General features: G+C 41.9%; 1 protein-coding gene across 1 annotated transcript in view; it reads right to left on the reverse strand.

Moving 5' to 3' along the window:
* The window catches only part of KIAA1614 (KIAA1614 ortholog), a 46,886-nt gene that overhangs the window by 7,460 nt on the left and 22,792 nt on the right, over positions 1–16,634 (reverse strand). The window contains 11 exon segments of the mRNA XM_032226798.1: positions 353–480; positions 4,095–4,353; positions 8,547–8,733; positions 13,288–13,423; positions 13,425–13,615; positions 13,618–13,790; positions 14,006–14,121; positions 14,124–14,221; positions 14,224–14,369; positions 14,371–14,449; positions 14,452–14,849. Of these exon segments, the coding sequence (XP_032082689.1) occupies positions 353–480; positions 4,095–4,353; positions 8,547–8,733; positions 13,288–13,423; positions 13,425–13,615; positions 13,618–13,790; positions 14,006–14,121; positions 14,124–14,221; positions 14,224–14,369; positions 14,371–14,449; positions 14,452–14,849 (1,911 nt within the window).

Below are 16,634 nucleotides of genomic sequence, written 5' to 3' on the forward strand. Positions count from 1 at the left end.
AAGAACCATTTAGGATACAGAACAGAACAGAATAACAGGGTTGGAAGGGACCTTGGAGGTCTTCTAGTCCAACCCCCTGCTTAGGCAGGAAACCCTACCACTTGAGACAAATGGTTATTCAACATCTTCTTGAAAACTTCCAGTGTTGGAGCATTCACAACCTCTGGAGGCAAGTTGTTCCACTGATTAATTGTTCTGTCAGGAAATTTCTCCTTAGCTTAGTTTGCTTCTCTCCTTGATTAGTTTCCACCCATTGCTTCTTGTCCTGCCCTCAGGTGCTTTGGGAGAACAGCTTGACTCCCTCTTCTTTGTGGCAAGTCACAATAGTCACCTAAAATATTCCAACTCTCACCTGTTAGAAGAAGCTTCCTCATCCTTAGGTTCCCCCACCAGGTAAACATTGGACCGATTATTCTTGCCCAAAAAGGAATGCAGATTTTGAACCGAAGAGGCTTTTCTTGGTTGACAGAAAGATGACACCTAGTGGGAAGAAATACTGAAAATCAGAAAGAGTATTGAAGAATCAAACTGCAGATATATTGGATAAAGAGGAAAAACGTTTCCTGACTGCAAGCTTAAATTATTTTATCCTTCTGGAAACCAAAAGAGGTAAAAACAAAATAAAAAAGAGGAGGACAATGCTATTGGATTTGCTTTCATTAAGTTAACTTATTAAACATGTTTCAAAGATCTGATGCTTTAAGAGTACTTCATTGTCACAACATAATCACATTATTAAATATTATGTACATGCATTAATGAAATTTTTACTTTTGATAAATAATGGCTATTTAGTAGGGGTCAATAACTCAGTGGTTTTTTTGACATTTTATAATATTTTTTATCAAAGATTATATCATGCAGATAAAACTAACACAAAGCATAAAAAAATTGAAAACTGCAAAGAAGGGAAAAAAGTCTAAAATGAGAAAGAAAAATAATAATTTCCCCCTTTGTCCCAGCATGTACAAACAATTTTAACAACTTATCAACATCTCTTGAAATAGAATACTGCCTTCATCCCATATCTCACCTTATTCTTTATAAATAAAATCTTTAAAATCTCATCACCCATCCTAATCACCAAATGTCTATTAAGGGTTGCCCAAAATGATACCCTATCTATTATAAACTTGATCAAATAAACCTCTTGAATTTTCTTCCTTTTAAGATATATCTAATTTTCTATAATAATTCAAATCCCCCAAACTCATCATTCAAATCTAGAATACACTAAAGATACCAGATAACATATAACTATTTTAATCTTAATCAGATACATTTAAAATACATCCAATAACATTTTCCCCATATAACTTTTAACTATAAACAAAACCTTAAAACATCATTATCTGGTCCTCGCCAGAAAATAAAATTGTATTAAAGTTTCCAGAAATAGCAACCAATCTATTTTAATCTTGATCAAATAACCAATATCACTTTATATTGTGCCACTAGAACATCCTAACAAATTACATTAATGTCATCCAGCACACAATCATATTTGTCTGTTCTTCCCTTCTCATTTGCCAACTGAAGAAAATATTTCCCACCCTTGGAAACTCTGAGTATTATACATTGTTTTGACACAAAATTTCAGCAGCACTTTCATAATCCTTAGAGATGATCTTGTTAAAACATTTCCTACTGGATTCTTGCTGTGCCTTATATTTATTCATGGACAGCTAGGCTTGGATAATGGAATGAGCTCATTTTCTGTAAAATTCCTTTGATTTGATAGAAAAAATAGTAGTTGAATCCCAGTGTTTGAGATTTGAAAAGCGGGAACTACAGAAGAGTAGAGAATCAATATATGGAATTTGAATCAGTGAATAACTAGGACTATTGGACTCCATCACTGTCTCAAAAGACTGGGAGCATTACAAACTAATATGCTCTAAGTAAGATGGATTTCAATGGTGTCATTCAGTGCCGGATTTAGATGAAAAGAGGCCCTAGGCTATTCCACTTATGAGGCCCTTTCACCTCCCATTTTTAAGTTTGTAAATTACATGAGAGACAATAAATACATCATTACTGTGATATATCAATATATCAATATATATAGCTGGCCTCCCGACGGAAGGCGGCTCTGCTCTGCGGCAAAGGCAGCGAGGCCAGCCGCCTCCCCTGCTGCGCTCAGCTGCCCGGCTCGGCCCCCTCGCCCTCACCTGCCTGGCCGCTGGTGGGCTCCGCGTCGACGGGGCAGCTACTGGGAGCGGCCGCACCTCTCGCCCGACCGCTGGTGCCGGGAACGGGCGGGCTCCCCAACTGCCGCGGCGCTGGAACGATCTTAACCAATACGTTTTTATGTTTGTTTATTAGTCATATGCGTAGAATTTCTCCTTATTTTCGGTTCAGTTTTAGTGTTCACTGTTTTTAGAATAGCGTAATTTTAATTTTGCTAACAATTTGAATGTAGGCCCCTCTTGATCTTGAGGCCCTAGCAATAGCAATAGCAATAGCAGTAGACTTATATACCGCTTCATAGGGCTTTCAGCCCTCTCTAAGCGGTTTACAGAGAGTCAGCATATTGCCCCCAACAATCTGGGTCCTCATTTTACCCACCTCGGAAGGATGGAAGGCTGAGTCAACCCTGAGCCGGTGAGATTTGAACCGCTGAACTGCTGATCTAGCAGTAGCCTGCAGTGCTGCATTTAACCACTGCACCACCTAGGCTGAAGCCTAGTTAGCCTATAGGAAAATCCGGCCCTGGTGTCATTATATTGTAAAAAATAAAATGGATTTCTAGATGCAGACGGGGATTACAGGTGGACTTCAGGGTTTAAAATGTTTAAACATTCATCATGCTGTTTAATGCAAAATGCATTGAATAACAAAAAAAAGTTTTATTGATAATATGTCATCACTGTGAGGCTAATATTTCTCTGGAAAATAGTTATACATTTGTACCATAAAAATGAAGCTAGTTTACTGCTACTTTATCTCATAAAACAGGGGTGGGCAATTAATTTTCCGGGGGGGGGGGGGTCATTGAGAAACTGGGATTGTTGTGGATGACCACTTCCAATGCCCTGCCTCCCACTGAAGCCACCCTGCTCCTTCCAGTGATGCTGCCCCAAAACTCCAACCCCTGCTGGCAATGCACTGTGACTGATGCTGCCAATGCCATGGGCTGGGCTGGGCTGGGACCACCCATATCTGACCCTCAAAATACCAGGTCTATCATAAAATCTAATAAAAACACAATTTCAACACAGGCTATAAAATAGCAATAGCAGTTAGACTTATATACCGCTTCATAAGGCTTTCAGCCCTCTCTAAGCGGTTTACAGAGTCACCATATTGCCCCCAACAATCTGCGTCCTCATTTTACTCACCTCGGAAGGATGGAAGGCTGAGTCAACCCTGAGCCGGTGAGATTTGAACAGCCGAACTGCAGAACTGCAGTCAGCCTGAAGTAGCCAAAAGTGTTTGTTAAAAATCTATACCGTTTACGGGCTCTGGGAAGTCGGGGGGGGGGAAGGGAGGTGGGGTGTTAGGGGGGAGGGGGGAGGGGGGATATATAGTATGTGCTAGATTTTAAAGTAACGTGACAGCACCTGTATACTGTTGTTCTTTAATTCCAGTGTAAAATTAGGAGAAGCTGAATATATTAATAGATTGTAGAAATACACCGAAGGGAGGAGTAGAGGAGTAGAAGAAAGAGGGGTAGAGAGGGTGGGAGAGAGGACTGGAGGGAGGGGGAGAAGGAAGGGAGGGAGTGTATTGGGAGAGAGGAGAGGTAGAGGGGGAGGGGAAGTAGGGTAGAGGGGAATGTTGGAGGGAAGAAGGAAAGTTGGAGGGGGGCGAAAGAAAGGGTGTATAGAGGGTCGAAGAGGTACATTGGGTTTCTATTTTGGGGGGTATTGTTGACAAGAGGAATGGCTGTGTTTATTGTTTAATGTTATAAGGCCCCGGTTATGCACAGTATATATGTGACTGTACGAAAATGAAATGGAAAATAAAAAATACATTTACAGCTGAAGTAGCCTGCAGTGCTGCATTTAAGCACTGCGCCACCTTGGCTCTTCCAATGTCCTGCCTCCCACTGGTCTGTCATAAAAATCTAATAAAACACAATTTCAACTCACCCTCTGCAAAGATTGTAAGGAAGGAACTTTCTTCATTTTCGGAGAACAAAGGGTATCTGGAGCATTTTCCATACTGGGCTTGGCAGCTCCTGATTCTAGCATAGATATCTGTTCCATGCTGTAACATCGGAATCTTCCCAGTCTTTCTTTGGTGCTCTGAGTCAGAGTGGTGAAGAATTTTTTAAAACCCATTGTAGAAGAGACTTCTTTCTTGGTGGAGTGCTGTTTCTTTGGCTGCGGGTAAACTTCTAAGTGTTTGCTGGAAAGCAAAACAACCAGCCAAGAGAATTACAAATTAAAAAAGCAAGAGTACCTTCAACTTTATTTACAATTTGGAGTGGCCCCAATGAACCAGTTTTTGTGCAGTGGTTAGTAAGCATCACACTAGAAACCAGGAGAGATTTTAAGTTTCAGTTCTGCCTTAGGCGACTTTGGGCAAGTCACTCTCTCTCAGACTTAGGAAAAAGGTAATAGCAAATCACTTCCAAAAATCTTGCTTGACTTGAAGGCCCCAAAAAACCCCTTCCTCAAGGACAGAGTTTCTCAACCTTGGCGACTTTAAGTCCTGTGGACTTCAACTCCCAGAATCCCCCAGCCAGCATAGCTATGCTGGCTGGGGGATTCTGGGAGTTGAAGTCCACAGGACTTAAAGTCGCCAAGGTTGAGAAACACTGCTCAAGGACAATCAATGATAAAAGGATTTGAAAGGATTTGCAAATATTAAATAAACAATTAACAGACAAACTAGACACATTAGCCTATACTTTCAAATGAACCACATTAATACCCAAGGAACAGAGAAACCACTATTACTATTATTATAATATATTCCACAATTCTAATCTAAAAACCCTTCCCCAGCTATTAATTTTTTTTAAATTTATGGCTGACTTTTGCTTTGTTTTTATTTTAAAAAGTACAGAGAAAAATTCTATAGGTGGGGAAGTGTAGCTTATCTGTCTGTGAAGTTCATGCTTGGTGTAATTAAGTTTTTCATCTTACTATGACGAGGATTTTTCCATTTCAAACTGCAGACCTAGAATTGCACGTATGAGGTCCTGAAAAGTGTAAGGCCTCTAATCTTATCACTATTTTGACTAAGTGAAAGAAAGCAGCTGTCCTCCACTGTATCTCTACTGTTATGAGCTGTGTGGTTATTGTTGAAGAGGCTGATGTCAAAAGTGAATACTAGAAATAGATTGCAGTAAGTGAGCTTTTGATCAGAATATTGGTTAACAAAGTCTTTTTGACTAGGAATTATGGGAAATAATTCCAACCCTGTTGGGGAACACTAGGTTGAGAAAGGCTGACGTATATCATGTAACAGTTTCACCGACAAATGCGTGCCCGACAAATGCGCGCGAAAACCGCCGTGACAAAACGGCGAAGTCGAAAGCGCGCCCACTGAAGCGCGCCGACAACAGCGCGCCGACAAAAGTGCGCCATTGAAAAGGTGAAAACAACGGTAACAACGTTAACAGGTCTAACCCTAACCTTTACCCTTACCCTAACCCTAACCCTAACCCTTAACCTAACCCTAAACCTAACCCTAAACCTAACCCTAACCCTAACCCTAACCCTAACCTAACCTTAACCTAACCCTAAATCTAACCCTAACCCTAACCCTAACCCTTAACCTAACCCTAACCCTAACCCTAACCCTAACCTAAAAACCCTAATCGTGCTTTTGTGGGCGTGGTTTTGTTGGCGCGCTTTAGTGGGCGCGCTTTCGATTTTGCCGTTTTGTCGTGGCGATTTTGTTGGTGCGCATTTGTCGGGCGCGCATTTGTCAGGTCACGCATGTAGTATCATAAATATGTAGGGAACCTCACATAGGTCAAGGATAGAAGTGTTTCCCAAAGAACTTACAGTATAAGCAGCTTGAAAACAGGAAAAAGCGAAAGGAAGGAAGAAAACAAGGTATTATCAATAAATTTAACTGGGGCTCTTTTTTATATACTGTGATTTTTTTTAAGTAGGAAGGAAAGCCCACATGGCCCAGGAAAAATAGGCTTTATGAGGTTTAATGTACTGTTCTTTCTATTTGCTCCTATTATAGCAATCGATCCCCTTTCTTACAATCCATTGTTGCATTCAATCCAATGAGAGCTGAAAACTGAGTAGATCCAATTGATATCCGTAACTGCTACATGGTGCTGTTAGTTGCACAAATCATGACTTGCAAACCCAATAAATAAATGAATAAAGAATAATAAATGTGTTCTTTATATCACTCTGCCTGAGTTGTGTTTCTTTAACTCTTGAAAACCCAGACTGGATAATTCCCCTCTATATACATTTCTCAGACTTGTAAATCGGTCCTTACAAAAGATCTCCTAAATAGCTATTTCTATAAAGGCAGGTGACACCATGTCATCGATGAACAGAGCAACACTGTCCTCAAGGGCAGGAGTTGATCCTCTCTGCCTTCTGTAAGAGCAAATTATAGACATTCAGCCGACAGAATGACAACCCTTAATAGCCATCATGGACTAAGAGATGCTATTGATAATCAAACGTCACTCTTTTTTATCCTGGTGTTAAAGAAATAATAACTGCTCAACCACATTGTACAAACACGGGCCAGAAAGAAATAAGCGCATTATATTAAATTATGCTTTTTAATAAAAAAAAATAGAATGTTGTGCCCTTTGTGTACAAAATAATTTTTGTCAGGCACAAAGCCATCTAGAACTTGTCAGGCAGTTGCCAGGAGTTAACCTTGACTTGAATGCTCTCTTTCTCTGTGTGTGTTTGTGTGTGTTTGTGTGTGAGAGAGAGACAGAGAGAGAGAGAGAGAGAGAGAGAGAGAGAGAGAGAGAGAGAGAGAGCGCTGCTGTGATTATAGATTATATAAGATTATATCATTGAGAGCTGAAAGTAGACATGCGGGAAGCATTTGTTGCTAACAAACTGAGAGAGATATTCCGTGGCACGACAAAACCGCGCTTGTCAAAATAGCTGTGATAAAATCGCGTCGCTAAAGCCGCGACGTCATCCAGCGCAGCGACGAAACAGACAAAGTTTAAAAACGACATAAGCTACAGAAGGGCGCTTAAACAGCGCAGCGGCAGAAAGCGGATTTAAATTAAGGTAAGGGTTAGGATTAGGTTTAGGGTTAGGTTTAGGGTTAGGTTTAGGGTTAGGTTTAGGGTTAGGTTTAGGGTTAGGTTTAGGGTTAGGTTTTTAGGGTTAGGTTTAGGATGCTGAGTGCTTCGGAAGGCGCAGATTTGCCCTCTGCGATTATGTCATCGCGGTAGGGTCGCGTTTTTCCTTAGCGCTTCGAACGGCGTGGATTAGTCTTCGCGCTTATGTCTCCGCGGATAAGGGCTTCGCGGATTTGTGGTGGAACCAGATATTCAGTCTGTAGTGCTGCTTTTCCTGGGGAAAAAGGATTTTACAAAGAGATGGGACAGTCGTTTGTCCAGAATGGTATCGGGTCCCTGCTTGTGCAGGGGTTGGACTAGAAGACCTCTCTAAGGTCCCTTCCAACTCTGTTATTCTGTTCTGTTAAAACCAGCACAATGAATTATGGGACAGTCTTACGAACATAGAAAGTTGAGGTTCACTCTTACTGACTGCATAAATAGATCTACTGCAGGATGACGTGCCCCCAAAATACCCCCTTCAATGATGCACCCACCACCCCTGTAATTGACTCCCATCCATCTTGATGCTGATCACTCTTCCCTTTCCTTCAACTTTTTAAGCCTGCCATAGACTCTGTAAGAGTGCCAGGTCAGAAAGGTCTGAGATTGATTCGCCTAAGGCAGAACTAGAAATCACAATCTCCTGGTTTCTAGCCTGGTGCCTTAATCACTACAGCCATCTGGCTCTTTTTTAGTATATGCCATTGCCAAGAAAGAGATCATGGTTAGAAACAAAGCAGAAACATTTTTGCTTAAACTATGTTTTGGTCATCAAAAACCAATTTTGGTTAACCTTCATCAGCAGAAAGATTAAATGGCAGTACTAATGGCAGAAGTTCAGGTAATTTAGAGAATATCAAGTTAGGAACAGCAATAGCAATAGCAGTTAGACTTATATACCGCTTCATAGGGCTTTCAGCCCTCTCTAAGCGGTTTACCGAGTCAGCATATCACCCCCAACAATCCGGGTCCTCATTTTACCCACCTCGGAAGGTGGAAGGCTGAGTCAACCCTGAGCCGGTGAGATTTGAACAGCCGAACTGCAGAACTGCAGTCAGCTGAAGTAGCCTGCAGTGCTGCATTTAACCACTGCGCCACCTTGGCTCAGGAAGGCTGATGGACAAGATCTCTCAGTAGCAGATCATTTGGCCATGCTGGCTGAGAAATTCCAACATATAAAGGGAATTAGGGAATTAATTGATTTGTTTCAGCTTTAGGAAAAATGGCATCCGGTCTTATAAACAGCCCTGCTCTATGACATCCCCAACTAACCTTTCTAACAACGTGATATGTTTCTACTCACCATGGAATAATATTTGCTTTCCCGGGTTTTATCTTCTGCATATCTGCTACCGGAGCTTCTCTGCTGATTGACTGAGTGGGGATCGTGAAGTTGGTCTCTTCAGTTGTCAGGGAGAGGTTAATAGCAGTGGAATTGATGACATTGGGAGCAACAGGGGGAACACCACAGGTTGAGGATGATGGACCTACTGCAACGATACAGATACGTCCAATTGCTGTTCTTAGAACACCTTTGGGGTGGACTTCCACCTTCAGCTATGACAGGACATAACAAGTAATTGTGGCTTAGCACGTAACGTCTGATATACATCCTTTTATCAAAGAAAATGTTCTTAACATATATCAGATGCCACTCCTGTACAGTGGCACAATCCAAATTGGAAAATATTAAAGAAAGATCTTACAATTTACACAGACTGTTCCTCTTTCCACCAATGCAATGTAAGGCTACGAAACAGACGTTCTTTGAAGACACTAAGAATTTCACATGGGATAGAAGGAAGAGGGGCAGAGAGGGACGGGAGAGAGGATGGCGGGAGGGTGAGAAGGAGGGAGTGGACTGGGAGAGAGGAGTGGTAGAGGGGGAGGGGAAGTAGGGTAGGGGGAATGATGGAGGAATAGTAAGTTGGAGTGGGGCGGAAGAAAGAGGTGTATGGAGAGCGGAAGAGGTATATTGGATTTCTATTTGAGTTTGAGTTTTATTTTATTTATATTTCTGGGGGTATTGTTGACAAGAGGAACTGCTGTGATTATTGTTTAATGTTGTATGGCCCCGGTTATGCACAGTATATATGTGACTGTATGAAAATGGAAAATAAAAACATTTTAACAAGGAAGAATTTCATTAGATCCTCCTGAATTCTCTACACTCTTTAGAAATGTGATAATTCATCCAATTTGACAATAACATAGGCATAATTTGAGGACTACCTGTATTTGGATATGTCTATTATTTTTTTCATTTGGAGGAAAACATAACACTGATTGAATTATTATATAACTGCAAATTAGGGTTACTGCTTTTTGGTGGTGGTGATAGATAATTTTCCTGAAAATATGACCTATCCCAAGAATAAGCCTAGCATGTTTTTCCATGTGCACCTAATATAAGCCTTACCCTCCAAAAAATAAGTCCTACTTAAGAGCCTACGCAGCCAGCCACCTGCCCATTTTGTCTGGTTACTTTCAGTGCAGTGGCCTGAGGCAAGGAGGGAGGTGGAGCTGCCCCATGCCACACTGGCTTACCTCAGAGCCCAGCAGCCGGGCCTTCCACATCCCAATACCTGCCTTGTGGTGGCAGCACCAGCAGCTATGTGCAGCAGGAGCCCACATGGCTGGTTCACTGACAAAGGGCGACCGACAAAAGCGCGCCCGACTAAACCGTGGTGACAAACCGCGAGTTCTAAACCACGCCGACGAATGAGCGCTGAAGCGCGCCGACAACAGCGCGCCGACAGAAGCGCGCAGTAAACCTAACCCTAACCCTAACCCTAACCCTTACCTTAACTTAAATCGCGCTTCTGTCGGCACGCTGTTGTCGGCACGTTGATGACATCGCGGTTTAAGCGCCGCGGTTTGTCGGCGCGCTTTAGTCATGCGCGCATTTGTCGGGTCACGCACATGGCTGGCAGCCCACTTCTTCTGTTTGCTCACAGCTGCATTGGAGCAGTGGGCTAAATGGTTGTGGTGGGTGCCATGGTCACAAGACAAAGGTGTTTTGACGTGGAAGGCCTGCTGCAGGAGCCCTGAGGTAAGCCGGTGTGGGTTGTATGGGGCAGATCTAACCCCTCCCACCTCACCTTGTGGCCGTGGCACCAGTGCGTCCCTTGGCCTCCTGCATTGCGGCCGCGAGAAGCAGAAGAAGCGGACTGCCAGCCACGCAGGGTCCTGCTGGGTAGGACTGCTGGAGCTGCCGCCTTAAGGCGAGGCAAGTGTCAGGGCGTGACGGCTGGCTGCGGGGGCCCTGAAGCCGGTGTGGGTGCATGTGCTAGCTGCACCTTCTGCCTTGTGAAAATGGCAGACCGCACGGCCTCCTGCCCCACCAAAAGCAAGCAGAAGAAGTGGGCCTCCCGTACATAGAAAAAAAATAAGACACCCCCCACAAAAAATATAAGCTCTAGTGTTTATTTTCTTTTGAGGCCCAAAGGAAAATTAGACCTGGTCTTATTTTCAGGAAAACATGGATAAATAGCCTTCACTTTATTTTTGCGTAAGATTATCAATTCTTTCCCCCGCAGCAAATAATTTTACTGACCGATTTCAATCATGGCATTGTGAAGATCTTTCCACTGGATTGGGACTGACTCAGTCCTATCAGTGACCTGCAGTTTCTCAATGGTCCCAGTTTACATTTTCCATCATATATTTTCACTTAAGTAGAAGAATCTTTGCTATCACCCTTCCCTTCATTTGAGAGTGTTCTTCATGGTTGTTCCATTGTATAATTGTCACTAGGTTTTCTGCTTTTTTTCCCCATCAATAACTAAAAATAATTATATTTATACCAATGATAACCAGGTGTATTCTTCTGTTCCAGTCCAGGATGATATATTATAGTTTTCCCTCTACAACTACTTTACTCAGATTTCCAGATGGACATGTTCCTCCGGTCTTAAATTAGATTTTGAGAAAAACCAAACTACTGTTTTTTTCTTCCCGATTAACATTTTTTCTTTTCCTCTTTTTTTAAAAAAAAATTTGAGAATTTCCAACTGTAGGGCACTTCTGTGGGAAAATACTTGGAAGTTCTTGTTAATGGGGAACTTACTTAAAGTAAAATACAAAAGGTTTTTTTTAATGTACAGCTTCTGAAATTTATTTATGTCTGACTATTGAAAAGGCTAAGAATACTGGAGTAGTTTTTTTGATAGCTGTTCATGAAGTTTCTCCACACGCTCTGGTTGGGTTTATAATGGTCTGTGTAATTTATTGACCTCCTTAAGTACACTGGCTAGGCCCTTAGGAACATTATCAGTTTAAATTGCTTGTGTTGACAAGAACATCCAATTATTGAATAACCTAATATGAAATCAGGATTCTGCGTGTTCAATTCACACATATACCAGTATCAGGGCTGCCTAGTTCTTCTCTGCCTTAGAATAACCATCTCATGTTTCTGATTTTTTTTCCCATCTAGCTCCTCCTATTCGGAAGGAACCCATGAACTACACTTAAGATCTGATCTTTCAGGGTTTAAAAATACTTCAAAATGCTTCTTTTTCTTTATGAAATTGAAAGAACTTTCCAATATTAGTAGGTGATGTTAATTAAAGTATGATATGTGTAGATTTGATGTTTTAAATTGATTGTATTATTTTATTGTTTACATCAGTTAAGAAAGTATTGCAAATTATACCCTTCTTTGTACTATGCTTAAGGCATATTAAATAAAAATACCATTACTATTTGCATTATAATCTATGTAAAGATATTTTTATTAGATTAATAATCAGTTATCTTTCATATTCTACAATATTCTTTTTTTTTTGCCACCTCAAACTGAGCTACTTAATTACCTCTCTCAAAATTTAATTATCTTCCATGGTCTGAAAGATGTGCAATTTGTATGTTAGTTCTTATTCTCTGATTAGTGATGAATGATTAGCTTTCAAATCACTTTGATTGTAATAGTAAAATTGGGAAACGGTCAAAACATGCATTAAAACTGCATTGTTTTAATGTACTTGCATAGTGCATATAGTGCATAATTACAAGAATTAGCAGTTAGCAAATTGCACAAATTAATGAAGGAGAGATTATCAATGGCTATCATTGTCATATCTTCAGAATCCAGCTGCATTCCTCAGCATCTTGGAAATCAACAGGGGAAAAAAAGTCAGCGCCCTCATGTCTTGCTTTTCGGCATTCGTGAGGTTTTGTTTATCTACTTCGCAAAGTAAATGCTAATGATATATGGGTTTACATTCTTTTAGATCAGGGCAGGGGTGGGTGTCAACCGGTTCGCGGCGGTCCCCCGAGAACCGGTTGGTCGGTGAACCCGGAAGTAAGTAACTTCCGGGAACGGCGAACCCGCCCGCCTGCGCTCCTTACCGGTCTTTGAAGGCTTCTGCGCTTCCACGCAGGCGCATGGCACATACAGCGCAAGCGCGATTCTCCGCGAGCAGCTGGATGGCACATACAGCGCCTGCGTGAGTCTCCGCGAGCAGCTGGAGCATCGCGCAGAGGCGCTAAGACGCATGCGTGAACTGCGCGCGTGCATGAGGACGCCGCCGGCCCCGTTCCAACCGAACCAGTTGGAACGGGATTAGCAACCCACCCCTGGATCAAGGGTAGTCACCTTTTTATACCTACCACCCACTTTGTATCTCTGTTAGTAGTAAAATTTTCTGACCGCCCACCAGTTCCACAGTGATGGTGATTTGTAAAGTAGGGAAGTAACTTTACTTTATAAAATTTATAAAGCAGAGTTGCAGCAAACCTCTACCGCCCACCATGAAAGCTGGAACGCCCACTAGTGGGCGGTAGGGACCCGTTGACTACCACTGTTTTAGATGTTCTTCCAACTATTCTAACTATGTTAATTCACTTTGTTTTCTCACTGTTGCTTACTTCTTATATCCTCACTATTTCTTCCTATTCAAACTCTGTGCAAATATCCCAAATATTCACATTCAGACCAAACAGCTATCTTTCAATAAAACAATGTTAACAGCACAATTTTTAATGTCCTCGTTGGAGGGAGTCCCTTATTTTTTTTACAGCCAAGTCACACGATCTCTTACCTTGATTTTCCCCCATCTTCTCACTCTCCCAAAGTTGATCATCTCTGCCCGTTATTATGGTTTTGGGCTCTGGCTTGGCAGATGTGTTATTGTGAATATTGGAGGGCAAAGCCAGATGTTTGGAGAATGTCCTCTGAATCCTGCTGGCCATGATGCTCCTCGAGCCGAGATACATCTACATCCTGGAAATCAGAAGGGGCAGATGCAACTGATAGTTCGTTGGTTTTATTTATATGCCCAGGATCCTGTTTGATCAATTTGTGGCTGCCTGTTAAAACAGCTCTCCTATAAGACATTGGGGAGGAGTGAACTTTTCCAGTGGTGGGGGTGCTGGTATTAGACTCCTTAAATTGTTGGCAGCAGCCACCTGCTTTGAATGCTGCTTCGTTTGGCATAAATGATTGACTGGAGCTTTTTTACCATCTTGGAAAAACACTGCTGGGAATAAACGGGAGATACGGGTTTTCTCAATTGGGCACTGGATACTTTTCTCTGTGCTTTGCCTTTATCTTCCTTTCTGTTTGACACGGATTCATTAGCTGTTTGCTCCTTGGAATGGCCGCCTGAGCCTCCTGATCTTCTCCCCCCTCGGAGACCTCCCTGCAAGCTACGAATTTGTGCTTTGTCAGTACCTGACCCAATTTCCAATCCGCTCGTGTTAGGAATGTTACCCCAGATAGTTTCTTCCCTGGTTTTGCAGCTGCCATTCCCCCATTGCCTGTCCACGGGGACAGCGTTGGCTTTCTTCTCCGAAGAACACAATGGTCTAGGGACACCGTGGCAATTTTCGGTTGCAAATCGCTGACCGTTGGCGCCAGCTTCTTCGCTGTCCTGTCCTGTAGCGTGTCGGACGTGTCAGTGGTGCTGCCTAAAGCGGAGTCCACATCTTCAGTAACTTCGCCGATGTGCGTCTCCCTGAGGCATTCTGCAAAACACGCTGCCGAGAAGGAAGGATCCATAGTGGAGTCCTTTTGGGGGCTAGAGGCTTTGTCCGCGAGTCCTCCTGGGAAGCAGCGAGCTCTTGGCTTCCATTAGTGTGAACAGTGTCACTGCCTCCAGGAAGGGCGTTGGCAATTCCATGTTGCCATTCCCAGTTGGTTGAGTTGAGTGTCTGCTGAATTGTTGATATAAGACCCACAGGCACTACACTTGCTTTCTTTGTGACTTGAGGAGAGGTCCCTCTTCCAGAGCATCCTCCGTTGCTCTGGTGAGTGTGCCTTTTGGTTCCCTGTCCTATGCTTTGATGTTCCCAGCTAGGTTTGTTGACGCTGCTCTCTTTACGCTGGAGGTCACCATTTATATATCCAGCAAGATCTGGTTTGGAGAGCAGTGGGCCCTGGCCAAGAGATAACAGAACTGAATCTAAGGGCCGTTTCTGGCGTTGCTGCAGGCGTTCCAAATAGCGAACTTCGGCATCCCTTGCAGATTCATCCTCAAAACGCACCCGAGAAGAAGGTGGTCCTTGCTTCCTCTGCTGCCCACAGCTGGAGTCACCACTGGATGAATCACTCTGGTTTCCACTAGTGGGATTATTTCCATCCTTCAAAACAAGTCTTTTGCATCTGCAACAGAGGATCTACAGGTACCCCTAATGAACCAAAGAAAAGATTATTATTTTTTATTACTTGGTGAAACTATCCATTTTGCTACTCTTTTCATCTATCTACAATCCTTTACTAGGAGGGGACTGTTTGTCTTAATGGCAGAGGTGGGTTCCTACCAGTTCGCACCAGTTCGGTAGAACCGGTTCATCAAATCTACCGAACCGGTTAGAAGAGGTTCCACCAGTGGACCCGGAAAGCAGGCCACACCTACAGAAGAGCTTCCAAAAAATTTGGACACACACACACACAACACACACAGAGAGACCCACACAGAGAGAGAAAGAGAAAGGAAGAAAGAAAGAAATAAAAAAAGAAAAAAGAAAGAAAAAGTGAGAGAGAGAGATGAAAGAAAAAAAGGAAAAAGGGACAGAGACAAAAGGAGAGAGAAGAGAGAGAGAGGGAGGGAGGGAGGGGAGGGAGGTAGGGAGGGAGGGAGGGAGAACACATGGCCGGCAAGCCCTCCCACCAGGTCACATTGGCCGGCAAGCCACTCCCACAAAGGAGGGCCACACCCACAGAGTAGATTCAAAAAAAAATTGAAACCCACCACTGCTTAATTGCCACCTATTTCACCCTAATGAAGCCTTCTAATATTGCTCAGGTCTTCGCTTACCTAAACCTATTTTGCCAGCGAGCAAAATAAAAGATAATATGCAATCTAGCTTCTCGTACAGTCATCAGATCAACAAGAGATCTAGCATTTGTTACGGTCCTAGCATGTAACAAATCAGCAAGATGAATGTATTTTTTCCAGGAATTGAAGTGTTCTATTATTAATGAAGGGGAAAGGGGGGGAGGAAAAACATGGAAACCGTTTTTATAAAACTAGCTGCCTTGTCACTGTAGAATATACTATCTCCTTCAAATCCACATAGCTTCTCCCTTCTTAGATGTTTTTAAGTATAACATTTGGAGTTGTTAAGATATGCAACAAGGATTATCTCTAGTATTTGTCTTTGCCAATTCCTTAACTTTATAATATTGCCGTAATTATGTCACAATGTTTATTTCATGAATTTACTTGGATGATATTTGCCCAGGGTCTCGGGAACTGAATGAGACGTAAGTATTAGCAAATAAATATTTATTTTGTTTGTGTTTATAATAATGTTGATGCATTTGGTGTATGAAAACGTTTGGGCAGAAAGAAATAGAAGCACTGAAGCATGTGTGCCACAGTACAAATAGCAATTTTTATAAAGTTTAAGCTGTGCACTATTTGAAAAAACTGCATTTATAAAACTACTGTGATATCGGAAAATGTTAAGTCTTATGCATACTCACCGTTGAGTATTTTATTGCAAAGGACATCGAGCCATGGCAATAATTTCATTTGAATCTCACTCTTATTACATAGCATTATTTGAATCAAATGTTTCACTGTTTCTTTCAGGTACGTAATTTTTGGGCTCTGAATCAACATACCTGCATTTCTTTAATCTATCTTTTTTATTCTTTTTTTATAAATTTTTATTTTATTACACAGACAACACATACATACAACATTTTAAAAAAAGCATCATCACATACGGCATGTCGTTATATTACAGGTGTTTTAACATCCATATTCTCGAATAACATTTACCATCACAGATTTTTCATCTAGTATAACTAAATGCCTCACTTTCATTGTTCAGTATATGTTCAATTATGATTAGTAGTATTTTTTCCCAATAAATCATAGTTTCCTTACATTCTTAATTATCTATTTAATAACAGTATACCTTTATATAATCCCCGTGT

This window comes from Thamnophis elegans, chromosome 11 (genome assembly GCF_009769535.1).
Source record: "Thamnophis elegans isolate rThaEle1 chromosome 11, rThaEle1.pri, whole genome shotgun sequence".
NCBI classification, from domain to species: Eukaryota; Metazoa; Chordata; class Lepidosauria; order Squamata; family Colubridae; genus Thamnophis; species Thamnophis elegans.